At 51.9% G+C, this 16977-nt stretch overlaps 2 protein-coding genes and 1 long non-coding RNA gene across 4 annotated transcripts in view; 2 read left to right on the forward strand and 1 right to left on the reverse strand.

Annotated features, from left to right (window-relative positions):
* Positions 1-7894, forward strand: part of LOC135316147 (uncharacterized) — a 20810-nt gene extending 12916 nt beyond the window's left edge. Inside the window, exons 4-7 of the long non-coding RNA XR_010375584.1 lie at positions 1011-1111; positions 3386-3593; positions 3896-4245; positions 6943-7894. This is a non-coding gene — a long non-coding RNA (uncharacterized LOC135316147). The remainder of the gene's footprint in view (positions 1-1010; positions 1112-3385; positions 3594-3895; positions 4246-6942) is intronic.
* LOC135316146 (argininosuccinate lyase-like) lies at positions 4869-14808 on the reverse strand. The gene is made up of 17 exons (XM_064468266.1): positions 14788-14808; positions 14617-14679; positions 12384-12578; positions 11338-11421; positions 10966-11022; positions 10208-10305; positions 9475-9552; positions 9089-9166; positions 8610-8662; positions 8112-8174; positions 7779-7893; positions 7019-7103; positions 6785-6844; positions 6423-6506; positions 6077-6157; positions 5596-5702; positions 4869-5109 (listed from the first exon to the last, which is right to left on the reverse strand). Exons 2-17 carry the CDS (start codon positions 14626-14628, stop codon positions 4965-4967), a joined length of 1395 nt encoding a protein of 464 aa, XP_064324336.1. The 5' UTR covers positions 14629-14679; positions 14788-14808; the 3' UTR covers positions 4869-4964.
* CRCP (CGRP receptor component) overlaps positions 14610-16977 on the forward strand; it is a 38531-nt gene continuing 36163 nt past the window's right edge. For both annotated transcript variants that reach the window (XM_064468272.1, XM_064468274.1), the window contains exon 1: positions 14610-14699. The gene's annotated coding sequence lies outside the window, so the exon portion shown is untranslated. The remainder of the gene's footprint in view (positions 14700-16977) is intronic.

A 16977-nucleotide genomic window follows, 5' to 3' on the forward strand; every position in this document is an offset into this window, starting at 1 on the left:
TCTGTTTTGCTATTTGTGTTTTCACATCATTAACCCTATGTACGTGTGATACATGACAGCTTTGATTTCTAAATATTACCTGTACTTAAACAGTTACACAGTTAAATATAACAGTGAAAGCTCCAGTTTCTGTTCCATTAGTTCCAGACCTCTTTGTATTTTTTCTCACTTACCTGTATGTGCATCTCCCTCTAAGGTATGGAATAGAAATGGTTGAAGAATCACAATTAATTCAGTTTGTGTTGCCCCTGGCAAAGAGGAGTCCAGTCCAGATGGACACATTTGGATATTGCTGTCTCAAATTCATCCATGGTGCCTGCAGGGGACGTTGCAGTCATGCAGTGCATCTGTTCTCACAACTCCATTGTGGTGGCAGAGAAGTGTTACTAGCTCAGCTTCTTCAATAGAGAGCTAGGGGATAAAAAGACCAGGCACAGCAGTTTGTTTAGGAGACAAAATATTCAGCAGGATTTTTCCAGAGTGTAAAAGCAGGTTAGAGATCTTTTCCTTCGGGGGATTCAGTAAAGAGTTAACTACTTTTTGTAATGTTTCAAGAACCCTTCTAAAGGTTTGTTATCTGCCTGGGTGTCAGATCAGAGTTACGTAGCCGTACGCTGAGAGTTTTAGTAGCTCGTGATCAGCCTGCATGAATTCTTGGCTTAAGTCCCTTCCTGTGGTCTGTAATGGAGCAGGTATTTAAGACTAAGTCCAGAGTAGTGTCCAAGCCACTGATCCTTCTGTCTATACAGATCTTTAGGATTTTTAGGAACAGGGCTTTAAAAACCCAAGGCACAATCAGTCATAGTAGGGTGACAGTTAAAGTCTGAAGATACTGTGGACCACACACTCCTGTAATGTCTGTGGAGCTTCAGAGACCCCCACAGGTCCCTCCCTATCTAAATTATTTCACAATTTTAAGAAAAGGGTGGGAAGTATCAGTGATTATGAACTACTCATTTAAATAGGAAACCAAGATGAATAATCTGCTAAGACCTCCCTTTTGCTTTCAGTTTGGCAGGGTCCTGTGTTACTTGGCACTGGCCATGAGGAACAATGCTGGACATTTGCTGCTGGGAACGAGAGAAAATCTGTTCAGCTGAGGCTTCTGAAGGTACTGGGCAGGAGCTAGAAGATACAAATAGGGAAAAAGAAGGGAGTGGCACAGATCAAGAAAGCTTATGGGAGGGGGGGGAAAAAAAAACTGCGAGGTGGAGATGAGGACATAACCCTTCTCCTGACTCTGTTGGTGTTGGGTACTGGTGTCCCCTCCCTTGCTTGCTCCTTTTCCCTATCAGCTAAGTGTGCATAAGTGATTTTCTGGCCACAGCTAACTAATCGGGAGAGCGAGACACAAGTGCCAAAACAGAAACACAGCAGGAAGTATGAGAGCAAACACAACAGAGGTTTATAGAGTGGTGATTGAAACATGCTGGTTTTTAAATGCCAGGAGAATAGATCGGGTTTCGTGCCAGAATAAGGGGAGACAGGTTGGGGGGAAGTGTGGAAGAAAGGGAAGTTCTGTTGCTGGTTCTCCCACACGTTTAAAGCACAAGTGCTACAAAGGTAGGATGAAAACACCTTGTGTCTCTTGGGGTACTTTGTTAACTGCAGGAGATTTAGCTCATGGCAGTTAGTACTGTCTGTGCTACAGCCCTTAACCTAAACGTGGTGAGGCAATGCTTGCATTACTGCCATTACCTACGTGGGTTACAGTCTTGCAGTACTGAGTCAATAACATGTTGCTGTATCAGCATGGAGGGCAGGGTGCTGAGCAAAACGCTAGCTTTAAAATGCTGTGACAGAAAAGAGATTTCCATGACAACACTAGCACTGCTGTGCTGTGGGTGCTAGGTTCAAGCTTGTTTAGTGTTTAATAAAAACTGCCCCACCTTCCCTGTAGACAACTGTTCTTTCTGTACCTTTGGAATCAAGCAGTAGGCATATTCCATCCAGCAGTCAGTGCAGAGCAATAGTGGGGAATAATGTTTCAAGTGTTTGTTTAATCAAATATTTTCACGCTGTGAAAGACATAATGTTGCTGCATTCTCATTCCCCAAGTAAGGCTTTTCCTTGTCTTTGTTCTGATTATATTTTCGTAAGGACATAAGGAAGATAGTGTAAGCTTTGTAAGAGGCAGCCAGCCATGCCAGTCTCTTTTCAAGCGTTCTGTCCCAAATAGCTTGGCCTGGGTCACACAGAGGAAAAAGCTTGACATGGGACAATGCAACCCCTGTGCTTTGGTATAAACCAGAGCCAGAGGTGGTTTTGTGATGGGCTGGAATGACCTGTGGGTTGACCTGCTGGCCAAGTCTTGCATAAGGCTACGCAGGTAATAAGGAGACCTCTTTTGGCCGCTTACTCCCCCGTGCCAGAAGGCAGGCAGGGAAACATAATCCTAGGAGGGCAGTGACAGCTGGAGACGTGGCATGTGTTGCAGATGCAAAGAGGTATCCCTCTTTGCGCACACCCACAAGTCTCCCTCAGCACATTGTGTAGCCTGCTCTGGCGCTGCTGGGTCCAGCCTTGTGCTGCTCAGAATCACAGAACCATTTAGATTGGGAAAGATGCTTAAGATCGAGTCCAGCTGTTAACCTAACACTACCAAGTCCACCACTGAACCATGTCCCCAAGCACCAAATCTACCCATCTTTTAAATACCTCCAGGGATGGTGACTCCACCACTTCCCTGGGCAGCCTGTTTCAGTGCTTGATAACCTTTCAGTAAAGACATTTTCCCAATACCCAGCCTAAACCTCCCCTGTCGCAGCTTGAGGCTGTTTCCTCTCACCTGTCACTGGTGACCTGGGAGCAGAGACCAGCCCCCCCCTCACTCCAGCCCCTCTCAGGCAGCTGCAGAGAGCGAGAAGGGCTCCCCTCAGCCCCCCCTTCTCCAGGCTAAACCCCCCCAGCCCCCTCAGCCGCCCCCCAGCACACTTGTGCTCCAGACCCTGCCCCAGCCCCGCTGCCCTTCTCTGGACACGCTCCAGCCCCTCCAGGCCCTTCTTGTCCCGAGGGGCCCAAAACTAAGCACGTTTTTCGAGGTGCGCCCCAGCGCCAGCAGCAGGAGCAGGCGGCAGCCCCCCGCCGCGCCGCGGCCCACCCCGCCGCCTGAGGCTCCCGCCGCCATCTTGGTTGTGGGCAGTGCCCGGGCGGCGGCGGGGCGCGGCGGCGGCGGCAGGTCCCGCCCGCCACAGCCGGCACGCCGGGCCGGGAGGGGCCGCTGCAGAGCCCCGCCGGGCCGGGGGCAGCCGCGGGGGGCGGCGGGCGCTGCCGGCAGCGTGGTGCAAGCGCACCCGGGGGCGTTGGGCTGCGTCCGGCATCGCCGGGTTTCCGCGGGGTTCCTTTATTTAGTTATCTATTTGCTTGCTTTTGTTCCTTCCCGGAGGCCGCCGTTGAACGAGAGGGCAAGAAGTTACTGGAACCGGCAGCGAGCGCCGATGGCCGGGCGGCACCCTGGGGACCGGCGGGAGGGGGAGCTCTGCATTAGGAAACCACGCCTGGGCTCATTTTGCAGCACGGTGGCGTTTGCTATTTAAACCGGGACCCTCAGAACTCTGCCAGGAATAAAGCAGGACGGAGAAAAGTGTCGCCGGGTAAGGGAGGAAGGCAATGCCATCGGCTTGATTGTAATTTCACAGCGCATTTATTAGTAGCCTGTGTTGGTTTCCTGGATGAGAGCGTGTACTTCCATGTGCAACATGCAGCTGTCAGTCACGCTGCATCCGATCCGATTCCAGCAGCAAGAGCTCAGTTTATTGGAGGTCAGTGAAAGGCTTGGTGACAGGTGAGGCTGCCGGAAAGGTGGCAGGTCAAATGGTGTGTAGCAGTGACTGTGAACTTTATTCAGTGAGAGCTTGAGATGTGATAATCTGCTGAACCCCCCTTCTGTTTTCAGTCAGCAGGGCCCCACATTACTCAGCACTGACCCCCAAGACACTGAACAGCGGCTGCTGGGAACAAGCCAAAGTCTGTTTGGCTGAGTCCTGTGAAGGTACTGATGAGGAACGAGAAGATAGAAACAGGGAGAAAGTTCACGCGAGGAAGGAAAAGAACTGTGAGCCAGGGAGGAGGAGAGAATCCTTTCTTCTGAACCTGTTGGTGTCACCCCTCCACCTGAATTAAGCATACATAATGACTTCCCTGCCACAGCCAGTTTAGCTGGAAGGCGAGGCAAATGTAGTAAACCAGAGCACACGGCAGTAAGCAGCAGGGGACTGAGGAACTTCCTGGCCTTTCATTCCTCAAGTAAGACTTTTCTTTGGTCTTTGTTCTGACTCCACCCCTGTAAGGACAGGAGGGGAGACGGTAAATGATTTTCGCAAGAGGCAACAGCCCTGTAATGCCAGGGAGTCTTTTAGGCCCTCTGCCCCTGCTAGGCTGGAGCGAATGAGGGCACGTGTCAGGCTGAGGGAAGAGCTGGACCTAGGACCATGCAACCCTGTGCCTTGGTGTAAACTGGAGCCAAAGGTGGTTTTGTGATGGGCTGGAATGACCTGTGGGTTGACCTGCTGGGCAAGTCCTGCCTAAGGCTATGCAGGTTCCACTGTCAGGTGGTGAGGAGATTTCTTCTCCTGCCAGAAGGCGGGCAGGGAAACTTAACCCTAGGAGGAGGGCGCTGATAGCTGGAGATGTGGCATGTGCTGCAGATGTTGTACCAAGCATCTCTCTTTGTGGAGGCACACAAGCCTCCCTCAGCGCACGCACTGACACTCGGGCTGCCTTCTACCTACCAGCCCCCTAGAACTTGACACCCCGTAACCCAGCTCCTCTGCCGGGGTCACACACCAGTGACCATTTCCCCAAGCCTGCCGAGGGCTGAGGAAGCCCCGCTCGCTCTTGTCCCTTAGAAGAAAGACGCAAGACAGGAGTTTCAGTGAACTACATACACCCAAGCATTTATTAACTCCAGATTAGCACGATAGGCACAATGCTGCATCCATGGGATATCTCCCCACACTCTAAGCTTATTCCTTATGCCTCTTCATCAGCTCCCTCAGCTGCTCAATCTGGGCAGTCACACTGCTCTTGGCGGTACCACCCATGGCTGTGTACTGCTCCACGCTGTTCACCATGTTGAAGACCTGGGAGACATCGCTGCCAAACAGGGGGCTGGGGAGGCAAAGAGAAGAGGTGTCAGTGGAGGGCGCTGGGTGCCCTTTGCTGGCTTTACATGCTCACTGCCTGCAGAGAGGGCGAGGGAGAGGAGATGGAGCCTTTTCCAAGGGGAAAGGCCTCCTGCAGCCCTGCTTCTGCGCTTCTAGTTCCTGGCAGGAGCTCCTTGTGCAGAGCAGTCGGCTCCAAGGGGAGAGCGAGGGAGTCTGGAGCCGGACTCTGCTGGAGGGCTGGTGGCTCCAGGTCAGGGCATGAGTTTCTCCCAGTCCCTCCCCTTAGCTGCTGCCCATGCTCTGCTGGAGCTGAGTGGTAGTGATGTTGTCCCCCTTCAGTTATTTCAGGCCCAGCAGCAGCATTGATATTGAGGGCAGGAGGATTCTGGGGAGCTGTCTGGCCCAGGAGTTTTGGGGAACGGCACCCTAAGAAGGGAGGCTGATAGCTGCCTGTTGAGTGGAGTCCGGGCAAAATAGCAGTGATACAAACCTGATGGTCTTGAGGTCATCCTGGCTGAGATTGTTGAGGGTGACGCCTTTAGACTCAGCGAGGCGGACGGCCTTCCCAGAGGCATTGTGGGCTTGCCTGAATGGCATCTGCAGTGAGAAGCAGAGGCTGCAGTCAGTGACCAGGCAAGTGGGGTGCAGCCTCAAAGGAAGAAAAATGGATGTGCTGTCTTGTTTGGGTTGCTTGTTTTCACTTAGGGTAAGGCCATGCGAATCCAGGTTTTCTGGGGTGTGAGGAGGGGAGGCATTAGGAGGTAAAACTCCACCTGCAAATTACTACCAAGTCCACCTGGCAGCAGTTCCACTACTTGGGATACATGTAAAGAATGGGTTTCTAGCTTTTGTGTTTGTTGACCCAGACTCATCATCACCTGGGGACAGAACAGAAGGCCTCATCTCAGGCCCTCGCTGAGCAGTATTCTGCATCCAAAGAAACCAGAGCTGCAAGCCTCCCCGATACTTACTCCTTTACGAACCAAGTAGAGAGCCAGATCAGTGGACAGCATCTCAGGGCTCAGAGCCTTCTCCATGTTCTCCTTGTGGATCTGCAGAGGGACAGTCAAAGGAGACATTATCATCAGCTCCTCCTTGGGGGACACGTTAGCGGTCACAGCGAGGGGACTTCATCTGGAAGGGACCTGGCTCCAAAAGGGCCCTCCGACCCCCTGAGCCATCATGGAGCCACCATGAGGACTGTGGGTGAGCCTCTGAAGAGCCTTCATCTTAGGACCAGCCTAGAGCTCCCTGACCTGCGTTACTCAAAGACTGTGCTGCCCAGCCACACTCAATAGCAAGAGGCTGAGGCCTTACCTGGAGGGTAGAAATCACTCCAGTGGCAACCTGGAGCACAGCATTCAGGGTGTCCACAACATCAAAGACAGCCTCCTTGTCCTCCTGCATTAGAACAGGGATGGAAATTGCTGTAAGTCAACCCGATGCAGCCCAAAAGCCCAATGGTCTGAGCAGCCCAGCCAGCAGAACAGGCACATCATCCCAGAGGCTCTGGCTAGAGGCCAGGGTGTCCGCTGCAGCGTGCTGTGCCTCAGCCCCTTTCTCAGCATCCTGCACACAATCAAAATCTGTGCAGGGAAATGGAGTGGCAAGACTGCTCAAGAGTAGAAGCCAGCTGTGTCTGCTCAGAGAGGTGGTGTGGAAACTAACATCTGTTTTACCTGCAGATCCTTGTTGTAGGTGCTTGGAAGTCCTTTGAGAACCATGAGCATAGCAGAGAGCTGCAGAGAGAAACAGGGGAGGGCGTTAGTTCTAGGAAGAGAAGGACTTTGTCCCAGCAGAGGCTCAGAGCCTAGACCGGGCACATTTCTTTTCACAGAGGCAAGAAGGAGGAACATTCTTCAGCCCTAGTATGAGCAGCTTCTCCATCCTGCTGCCTTCTGTAGCAGGCTCACCCGTCCAAACACTCGTCCAGCTTTGCTGCGGATCAGCTCCATACTATCGGGGTTCTTCTTCTGAGGCATGAGGCTGCTGCCAGTGCTGAAAGAAAAGTGCGTAGAGCGTAACGGTGAGCAAGACCCCAGTCCATGCAGTCACAGGTCATGCAACGTACTGGCCCAGCCCTCCAAAGGTGATGAGTAGGTGCCCCTTCCCTGGACACCTTTGTAGGGTGTCGGAAAGCGGTGAACTAACCGGGTTTCTCACGTATCCTAAAGCAGAGCTTTTGGTTTTGCGGTCTTGTCTGGGGCTACCACAGAGTCCTGCCTCTCAAAGGGGCAGCAAAAAGGAGGCTTCCCCCCAAGCCGTTCCATAGCTGGTATGAGCAGGCCAGCCCAAGTGTTGCTGTGGCCTCAGAGAGGGAGGGCTGTGGCTGTGCCACCCGGCGAGACAGGAAGTCTGTTAGGACTGCAAACCCGGCTAGTCAGGGAAGGGCTTTGGCAGGCATTCCCAGCAGAGGAGGAAGTTCCCTCTGCCGGCAGTTGCTGGGGAGGAGTGTCTGCTGAAGGCAGGCTCGGTTGAGTTCCCAGAATCAGAAATAAGCGGTCATTGCTGAGGAATGTTCACCCTAAGGCTGCCTTTCTGCCAGCCTTTTAATGCTGTGTCAGCCGTGTGCAGCAGGGTGACCCCAACCCCTGCCTCATTCTCCCAGGTGAGGATAGCTGAGGAGGAGGGACTGAGGGAGAGGGGCTTTCTGCCCAGAGTCCACGGACCTACCTGTAAGCATCAGAGAAGGTTAGGAAGCCAAACTCGCTGGTACTGTAGATGATGAGATCTTCGGCCATCTTGCTAAGGTGGATCATCATCAGGGTGGCCATAGAGAGGAATTCCACTGCAGAGAAGGCAGGAAATTGGGAGGTGAAAGAGGTGTTGGTTTGCCTGACAACCCAGGGAGCCCTGAGTGGGGTTTAAAAACGAGCAAACAGATTTTTTGCGTAATTACTTCCTAGTGAGGGATTTCAGGTCCCTTAGTAAGGGAGGTGAGCTGGGGAGGCCTCAGAAGCCTACTTCTAGAACTGCGGTGGGAAGAAGCGATCGAGTTGTGCTTACCCACAAAGTCTCTCTCGCTGACGGCATCCATGCTGTTGAAGGTGATGGAAGCAAAGTCCAGCTCTGTAAGGAAGGTGATGGGCAGAGGAGGTCAGGCTTGGCAGGACTGGAGCTTGAATGCAGCAGGATGCCCCAGCATGCAGGTGACTGGGAGCCCTTAAGGCGCCCCAGGAACACAAACACGCGGAGCGAGCTTTTGTTATTAGCCCCAGGCAGCCAGTGTGCAGCAGAGGTGGATCTGGTTATGCTCCCACCCTGCAGGCATCTGCTGCCCCATAGCAGTAAAGAGCCTTCTGGCTTATTGAGTCGCGAGGAGCTGCCTCCCACCTGTGTCACTGAGCATCAGATCATATTCACTTTTTGGATTTATTACCCTCCACCCCTGTGTTAAGGTGCTGCAACGCATCCCAGATCACATCAAGACAATGGATCGGTGCTTCCCCAAGTCCCAGACATTATGAGTAGACCTGTGCCTCTCAGTCATGGGGAGACACCTACCACTACGCAGAAGCTCTCTATCGATTCCCAGTGGGTTGCCAGCCAGAGCACCGCTGCCAGGGAAGAAAGAAACACAAGTCATGCGTGATACCCTGCACACTTCAACCAAAACCTAGCTCTAGCAGGCAGTGGTGACACCCCTCCGAAGGCTTCCCTCCCCCAGTTCAGTCTCGTGTCACACAGTGTGGCCTGAGGCTCAGCAGACCCTGAACTAGACCAGAAGCTCTCTTCCAAAGAGGAAGGTTTGCTTGATGAAAGCCTGGTAGTTCTTCATTTCAAGAAGGGAGAAGAACAGTACCTCTGTGGCAAGTGTCTTCCCTTTGGAACGGTCTTCTCTTTGGTGAGAGAAGCAAGGCTTGTGCCCTAGCAGCTCTGCAGCGCGTGTGGCGCACACGCCACAGGGGTTCAGGGGGTATAGAGATCTGCCTCTCAGCCATTTTTGCAGAGCAAAGTGAACTTACACAGAAAGTAAACTTTACCTTCCCAAAGGCAAGACGTTGATCCTCCTCTTCACCTCTCCCAGGCGCTCAGAATCACGCATCAGTGCAAAAGCATGGCTAGGAAAAAACATCGTGACAGATGAAGCACCTGAAGTCAGAAAATGCCACAAGGGCCAAGAGGTAGCTGTGGCCAAAGGACGGAGCGTACGGGGAGTCAGCCTCTACTGCCCGCTCAGCGCTTGTGGCCCCGGTTGGTCAGAGCCACGCAGGGACACAGGGAGCTCCTGTTCCCGGTTGCAAGGCTACCTCTGGTTTGTCACCAGCCCGGGCTGCCCCCTGGGAGGACGGTGCACTTCTAGGCTGCAGCTGAGCAGGGCCCCAAGGGTGGAGAAGGCTTCCTCCAGCCAAGTGTGAAAGGTGCTTACCTGAGCAAGAACTGGCTCCATCTGATGGGCTGAGCTTTCTGCAGGTGGGTGTAGCCAGGGAAGATAATATCCATTTCTCTGCATGTGAAAGGAGAGAAAGAGGTGAGCAGCAGCTCTCAGGATAGAGGGCAGTGGCAGGTGCACTCCAGGGCTTTCTAGCAAGGTCACAAAGAGAACTTCTTGAGCCTGTGTCATGCTGAATTGGACCTATGTCTTCCTCTCCCTGTCACCTGCTACCTAAGCGCACTGGGCGCAGATCTCCCGATCTTCCAGAGTGGTGTGTGTGCCCTCGGCCCCTCTGGAGAATTGCCTGGTACAGCAATCCCTCTGTGGCAGGCAAAGATTCCCCGTTCACCACTGGTTTGGAGTGTGGGGTGTGAGGAGGAGAGTTAGACAGGGCGCTAACACAGCTGAGCTTTTCTCATACACAGCAACTTGAACTGTGTTAGAGTTCCTGACTCCTTCAGATGGATTTGGTGCCTTCCAGAGTCTTGTGTGGATCTGCCACCTCAATCCCTTTGCCAGGGTACCCTGGGAGGGAAGAGGAAGGTCTCTGTGATGTGAGCTGCGGACAAAGAGGGTCTGTTGTCTCCCTGTGCTGTCACACACTGCCTGTCTGTAACTTCCTCCGCAGAGGACCCTGCTGCTGCCCGGACTGGTGTCAGTCCAAGAGCAAGCCTAGAAGACTCCGGCCCCTGCAAGGCCAAGGCCGTGGATATGGAAAAGGACTTACGCAGCCGCACGTTCCACCAGGGCCTTAACGAGCTGCAGGAGGTGAGTGGAGATGACAGAGAGGGAATTCTTCATGAAGAGCTTCAAGTCAGTCACAACCTGGACAAGACCAGCCACAGTCAGACAAAGCAGAATGTGACATACTTAGGGACCAAATAGTGTTTAGCAGAAAGCCCTGGTAGAGTTATCCCCTCCTTGTTCTACGGGATGGGAAGGGGCATTTTCCTCCCGCCACATGTGTCCCTGCTCACTGATCGGGGAAAGCCACTGTATCTTGCTTTCCATGGACAGGATCAAAGCCCTTTCTTTTCAGCGGACTTTTGGGTATTGTCAACTTTGGATCAGAAAATCCCCAACTGACACAAGTCAGTCATCAGTAGAAGGACTGATCCTGAAAGGACAGATGGCACCCAGCCAGTAAAGTCACCGTTTCTGTAGGCCTTCAAAGGGATGTCATTGGAAGTCTGTGGCCTTATACCACCAGGAAGCAATGACAGAATCCCAGAATGCTGGGCGTTGGAAGGGACCTCTGGAGATCATCTTGTCCAGCCTCCCTGCTTGAGCAGGCACACCCAGAGCAGGGACTCTGCAGGGCCCATTCCCCTGCGCGGATGAGCCACTGCCGTGTCACTAGTTTAAAGCCCTAGGGATTACATGCCGGAGAGGGTCAGGGCACGATGATGTAAAGACATTTGATGAAGGAACTGAGGTAGGGGGAGGAATACAGAAGGAGAAAAAAGCCAACAGTTCTCTACGTACCTGATCATTCCTGCTTCTTCCAGTGTGCAGTTTCCCAGCTATGTCTCCAATCAGCTCCTGAGGACAAGAAGAGGATTTCTGTCAGCATCTCGGTAGTCTGAGGAGGAGAGTCCACATGAGTAGACCTCCACCCTGCCTGGAAGGGACTCAGCTCTGGGATCCTGTGAGTACCCATGGGATCCCTCCTGGGGAAGGGCAAGTTTGGGTTCTATCTATGTTTGTGCAGCGCCCCTTCCACAAAAGGGGTCTTGGAGACACTCGATTGTGCCACAAGGTCCGGAGGAATTTCACTGTGGGACCAAGGCGCGCGCACTTAACGTCAAGCGGATCTAGCTACAGAGGGATGGGAAGAAGAGGTTAGAGGACCCAAACCTTTAGTCTGCGTTCGTTGGCAGTGTGGATATCCTCATCGCTTTTCTTCACCACAAAGGTTCCTTTAGACCATTCCTCAGAGATCTACAAACGTCAGCAGAAACACCAGTCAGCCACTACTGTTACCCTGCTGCGCGTGGGGGCTCCAAGTGTCCCCAGCAAATACCAACTTCTGCCATCCCAATGGAAATCAAAGTGTTAAGCCTCTGCGAGCTCTGGCATTACTGTTCTTTCAGGCCGAGGCTGGCTGCTTGCCTTTCCTGATACTCTGTACTGCACTTGGTGGGATTCATCTCCCTGCCCACGATGACCCAGCAGTGTTACGGCTATAGGAGGATTTAAGCAATGCAATGAAAAAGTGAGCTGAAATGTCAGTGATTGCTTTAGCATTGTCCACAAAGATCTTCCTATACAAACATTGTATAGACTCACCATTGTCCATGGTGGGTGAGCAGCAACAATGGATATTTAAAAAAGCGCTTAGCTGCTGACTTCTCTTCACCCCTATACAATGCTATGCATTGCCTCCTACTAACCCAGGCAGCCAGACTCAAAAGGATCCCGAGTGCCAGCAGAAAAAGAATATTCCTAACTCACCCTGAAACAATTCCTCGTGACTGTCCAGTCCAAAGAGGGTGGGTGGGCAGGGTCACACTGAGCACACCTTGCCGAGGCACCAGGGCTGCCATAATGAGCACTGACTATGTGCACATCAGGGCTTCAGGCAATCACTGGGGCTTGTCTGCTGGTTTGCATCCTGCTGTTGGCCTTTGGTGCCATTAGCGGGATGCAGTTTGAGCATCGATCCCCTGCCCAGATGCCTCCAGTGTCCCAAATGCCATACACATGGGGGCTGTCATGCCAATGATTTAGGACAGCACTCCCTTTCTCAGAACACTTCATGGCGTGACTAACCCTAAGGAATAGGACATGAGGGCATTTAAAGACGCTTTTTAGGAGAGCAAATCAGGGAGGCTACTACAGAGCCTGTCAGGTAAGAAGCCATTCCTTCCGCATGCGTGACAGTTTGTGAAGGAAATAAATACCTTTTCCAGGCCACTCAGGATCTTCTCCAGATCGGTTTTAGTTAGGATCCCAGCCTTCTCCAAGGCTTTGGCATAAGCCATGCTCCCCTGGATGTCAAATTCATACAGCCTCTGATCATAGGTAATGGAAGCGTTGAAAATCTCCATGATCGGATCCATGGTTCCACTGAATCTTCCTCCCCAAAGTTTATCCCCCTGAGAGAGAGGAAGAAGCAAATTAAAGAGTCCTAATAACTTCTATGCATGTACCATCCAGTGATCTGTTTATCCAATACAAAGGCCATGGTCAGCTATGTCCTTTTGATGTGGTAGCACTGACCAGAAAGGCCCCTGGACTTCACGACCTTTGGCAACGAGCTGAAGAGGTGGAGAACGTGTCACTGTCACTAGCACGTCACCCTCGAGGCGTCAGGTCTGGCTCGGGATCCCTCCGAGGTTCTCCACCTCTGCAGGGAGTCCTTGCGTGACTGTCAGGCATGAGCTGCAAGACCAGCATGGATTTCTCTTTTGAGGCAGCTGCAGGTCAACAACCCTTTGGTCGCCCTTTGAAGGGGGGCAAGAAGTAAAGTGGTCGGTAGGGAATATAGCGAGAGCTGGTATTACGTAGGTCTTTTTTAAGCGGTTGAGCTAATACAGAGATTTTTCTCTGATTTCCAAAGAGCTCTAGGCCAGCACAAGCCTCTCTGTGAAGTGTTTGAAGTTACCATTTGAAGCATCTCCAGAGCCCACGGTGTGCTTTCAAGCCTTGGCATAAGATTAGCATAGAACTGGTTAAGGTGCAGACTCCAGAAAGGGAGGTCTGGGAACCTTTCGGCATCAGGAATGTTCAGAAAAATACATCAACAAAAGAAAGTTTTAAAACACATAGGAACAAAAGTTGTTTTTCCACCCAAACCGAGATTCGTGTAGCAACCTCGCTCGCTGGAATGTGTCATCTACGTAACTACTTCACTGGGTGACCAAAGGCAGGTACGCAATCCCAGCTCTGCATCGCAGCAGGGTGCATGTAAGCTCTTTTTCTGCAGTGATTCAGAACTGAGTGGATTCACTAGCTGAGAGCCATGTATGCCGCTCGGTCAGCTTTTTGCTTGCCCAAGCAGGACGCCCCCTGAAGCCCTAACTCCGGCAAACTTGTGCTGAAATGGGTAGGAATTTTACTCGTGGAGCGACCCTACAACTTATCCAAGATTTGAAAAGCAACTCTCCAGCGCTAGCAGGCGCAAAAAAGAAATGGGAGGACGTTTAAAGGGAGGGCCTAACTAAGTTGCCACCACAGAGTGGAAAATAGTTACGAATCTACTTATTTTTTTCCACATCCCTGTCAGTCTCTTCCCATGCCGTGCACTGTGACTACCATGGACAGCAAGAAGCTGGCGGGACGGTTGTGGCACAGCAGCTTATCGGTGCCAGGGCTTTGTCGGTCAGGCAAAGCGCTGTTGGGTAGCCTTAGAAACTCTTTCCCTAGCGACTGTCTCCACACCTCTGGCGATCCCTGCCGAGACACCACGCCTGAGAGGACAGCGGGAGAGAGCCTACAGAGGTGAGGGTGTAGGCTCACCTTCTTTAATATCTTTCAGGCAGCTTTGTCAGAGATCTGGGGGAAGGCAGAGGGGGAATCAGAATTGAAAAAGCAGTGTGTTAGAGGCCCTCAGCGTGCACATGGTGCCCGCAGGAGCACGGCACAGGGGATGCTAAATTAAAGGCCAGTACCAGAGGCTAAGCACTTTGATGGGGAACGGGCGTATCTAGGTGTACCTTCAGTATTACCAGTCTCCAGCAAAGTAAGAGGTGGGTCAGCAGAAACATTGCAACAGGTACATTTGCAATCAGGAAATCAAACTGAAAGATCAACCGTAGCTAGCCACAGGACTCTGGTTAGAGAAGCAGCGGGTGCAGTCCGACAGCTGATGGGCGCGTGTCTGCAACCCAGAGCAGAGGCCAGGGCTGCGGGGGCCGTTCGGAAGGCAGAAAGCGTGACTCGCTAAGCCGACTAGTCGCATCGCACCTACTGGGCGGCTTCGGCACAGGGAAGGGTTTGCACAAGCTGCTGTAAGGTACCTCCTGCCTAAACGCAAGTTGGCAGGAATGAACCCCGTCTGTTATTGTTCTCTCCCAGGCAGAGGGAAGACCCCGGAGGAAACGGCAGGGACTTATGTTTCATAAGTTGCCCGAGCTCGCGTCCGCCAGAGCACCCCCGAGACTACCCCTCCAGTGAAGCAAAGTTCACCCTCACCTCGGCTGCCATTTTGGTCGACGTTTTGCTCGTTGGTGCAGCGATCCCGGCAACTGGTGCAACCTGCGGAACAGCGAGCGGAGGTGAGGTGATGCGATGCTCCGATGCCGGTGCCGGCCGGTATCCCCGCGTGCCGGCCGGTATCCCCGCAGCCCGGCCGGCCCCGCTCACCTGCTCCGCAGCGCAGCCCCGGCTGGTCGCTCGCTGCTCCCCGGCCCCGCCGCCCCGCTTTTACCGGCCCGGGCGCGGGGCTGGCGGCTGGTTCCGCCCCGGCGGGGCGGGGTGTCCCCGGCCCGGCCCCGCTGCTCCCCCCCCGCAGCCCCTCGCCCTTCCCACCCACCCCCCCGGCCCCTGCGCGGCCAGCGCAGCACTGGCGATGCGGGGAGCGAAGTGTCTCTGGGGCAGGGTTGCTGCGAGCTGGAGGGTGGCGGGGATGCTCTCTGTTGCTGGTTAGCGAAGTCACTGCTGTAGCTTTAGGCAAGTGCTCCTGCAGTGCAGAGCGGCATGTGTGCGGACAGGTCAGCTCCTGTTCTGGGAATATCCTTGTGCTGAAGGAGTCACATCATTCCGTGTCATACCCCTCTAATGAGAAGTGTTTGACAGCAATGTAATTGGATGATGACTGGATGGCGTTGCTCTGTCCCCGTTGCCACCCCAGGAAACACACAAGAAAATAGATGGGAGCTCGTTGCTCTGTCCTATTTCTCTGTGGAGGAGACTTTTCATCCCATTTGTAGGGATGCTGCACCTCCAGCTTTGGGGCTTCCCTGCTGTCACCAGTTGTACAGGGTCCCTCTTGCCAAGAGGCTCCCATGAGCCTCAGACTGTGGCATTGGGGTGTGAGGTTGTGCTCCGCAGCCTTAGCAAACAGTCCGTATCCTAAGCTCAGCAGACCATAAATATCACGGAGGTAAAGAACCAATTTACAATACAAGAAAGCTTTGGGAGCAGCAACTGGCAAAGCTGTGGCTTAGCACCAATTCCTCATTAACTCCTCAGACACAGAACACCTCTCTGCAGCCACTCCACAGAAAGCAGAGTGCTTGCTGGGTCACCTCACTGAGTGTGCTACTTAGTACAGTGTAATAGTTTTCCATCAGCATGGTCCAAACCTTTCATGGACCTCAGGAAACATATTTAATCTTTGTCGACCACATTTTGTTGGGTTATTTTCTTCCCTTTAACTGATCCTCTTGTCCTTTTCTACTGTTCTTTCAGTTCTGCAGCTGATTTCTGCATCTGCTTTCCTTTTTACACTAGGACATTTACACTAGGAAACAGTGCTTGATCATTTTGTTATCATGTTCCTTCCTACTCCAAAATCCCTCATTTTAACCACTTTTCTTATCTTGTTCGCCCTTTAGGAGTGTTCTTGTCCTTACTCTGGGCTTTGACCAGAGATTGCTGATGTGTTGGGAAAATAGTAAGCACTGACTTTATAATCAGAGTTAATTTCTGTCAGTAAGATCTGATACTACATGTGGCAAGGACGCGTGCTTTCACGTGGGAGCTGTCAGCAGGATCACTGTGCGTTTAGCAAACTTCATAGGGATTGGTTTGCTTGCAGAATGCTGCTTAACTCCTGTCCCAGTTGGTATCTAGGAGATTATCAATTCTCTCTTTTCCCATTTTTAGATTAAACAGGCAATAACTATCCTTTCTGTATAATAAGCAATGTAGAATATGGAGTGATATTTTTGTAATAAAAGTAGAATTGAAACTGTAAATCCAAGCAGAAGTCATTAATATAAAAATCAACATTGAAGAAATAGGATTTCTTAAAGATCATTGGAGCTGGAGAGTTGAACTTTTTTGAAGGGAAAACAGTGAAACAGCATTGCAAAATAGGCTTTCTAACACACACTGAAATGTATTCTCATTACTATCTTCTCTGTTCTGGCTTGGATGGCTCTCCGCTTCCATCATCTTCTTTCAGTATTTAATTTGCCTTAGTGAAATAGAAAGATTAGCCCCCAAAATCCCCACCCCACAGTCAAATACCAAGGAAGGTCTGAGGGAAAGGCTTTCCACTTATTTACCCTTCTGGCACAGTGAACAGCACATCGTTCATACATCAGTGTTCCCAGCCACACCCTTTTCCAGGCTGGTGTACAGTGAGGTAGTACTAGAGAGTAAATTGCCCATTTTGCAGAATGGAGAAGTTTAGTTAAATATATTTTGATGTTCTCAAAGATTTGACCTTTATTTATACTTTCTTTTGTAATCAGTCACAGCCTTACTATTTCTCTCAGAGTGCATTTTTTGTCAGGAGAGTGCAATGCTTGGGGAGTGCAGCTCTGAAGGAGTGCTTTTGTGGTTTCTAGAAATACACTTTTCATGTAGGACTTATGTTCATAACCG

The sequence above is a fragment of the Phalacrocorax carbo genome, chromosome 17, assembly GCF_963921805.1.
Source record: "Phalacrocorax carbo chromosome 17, bPhaCar2.1, whole genome shotgun sequence".
NCBI classification, from domain to species: domain Eukaryota; kingdom Metazoa; phylum Chordata; class Aves; order Suliformes; family Phalacrocoracidae; genus Phalacrocorax; species Phalacrocorax carbo.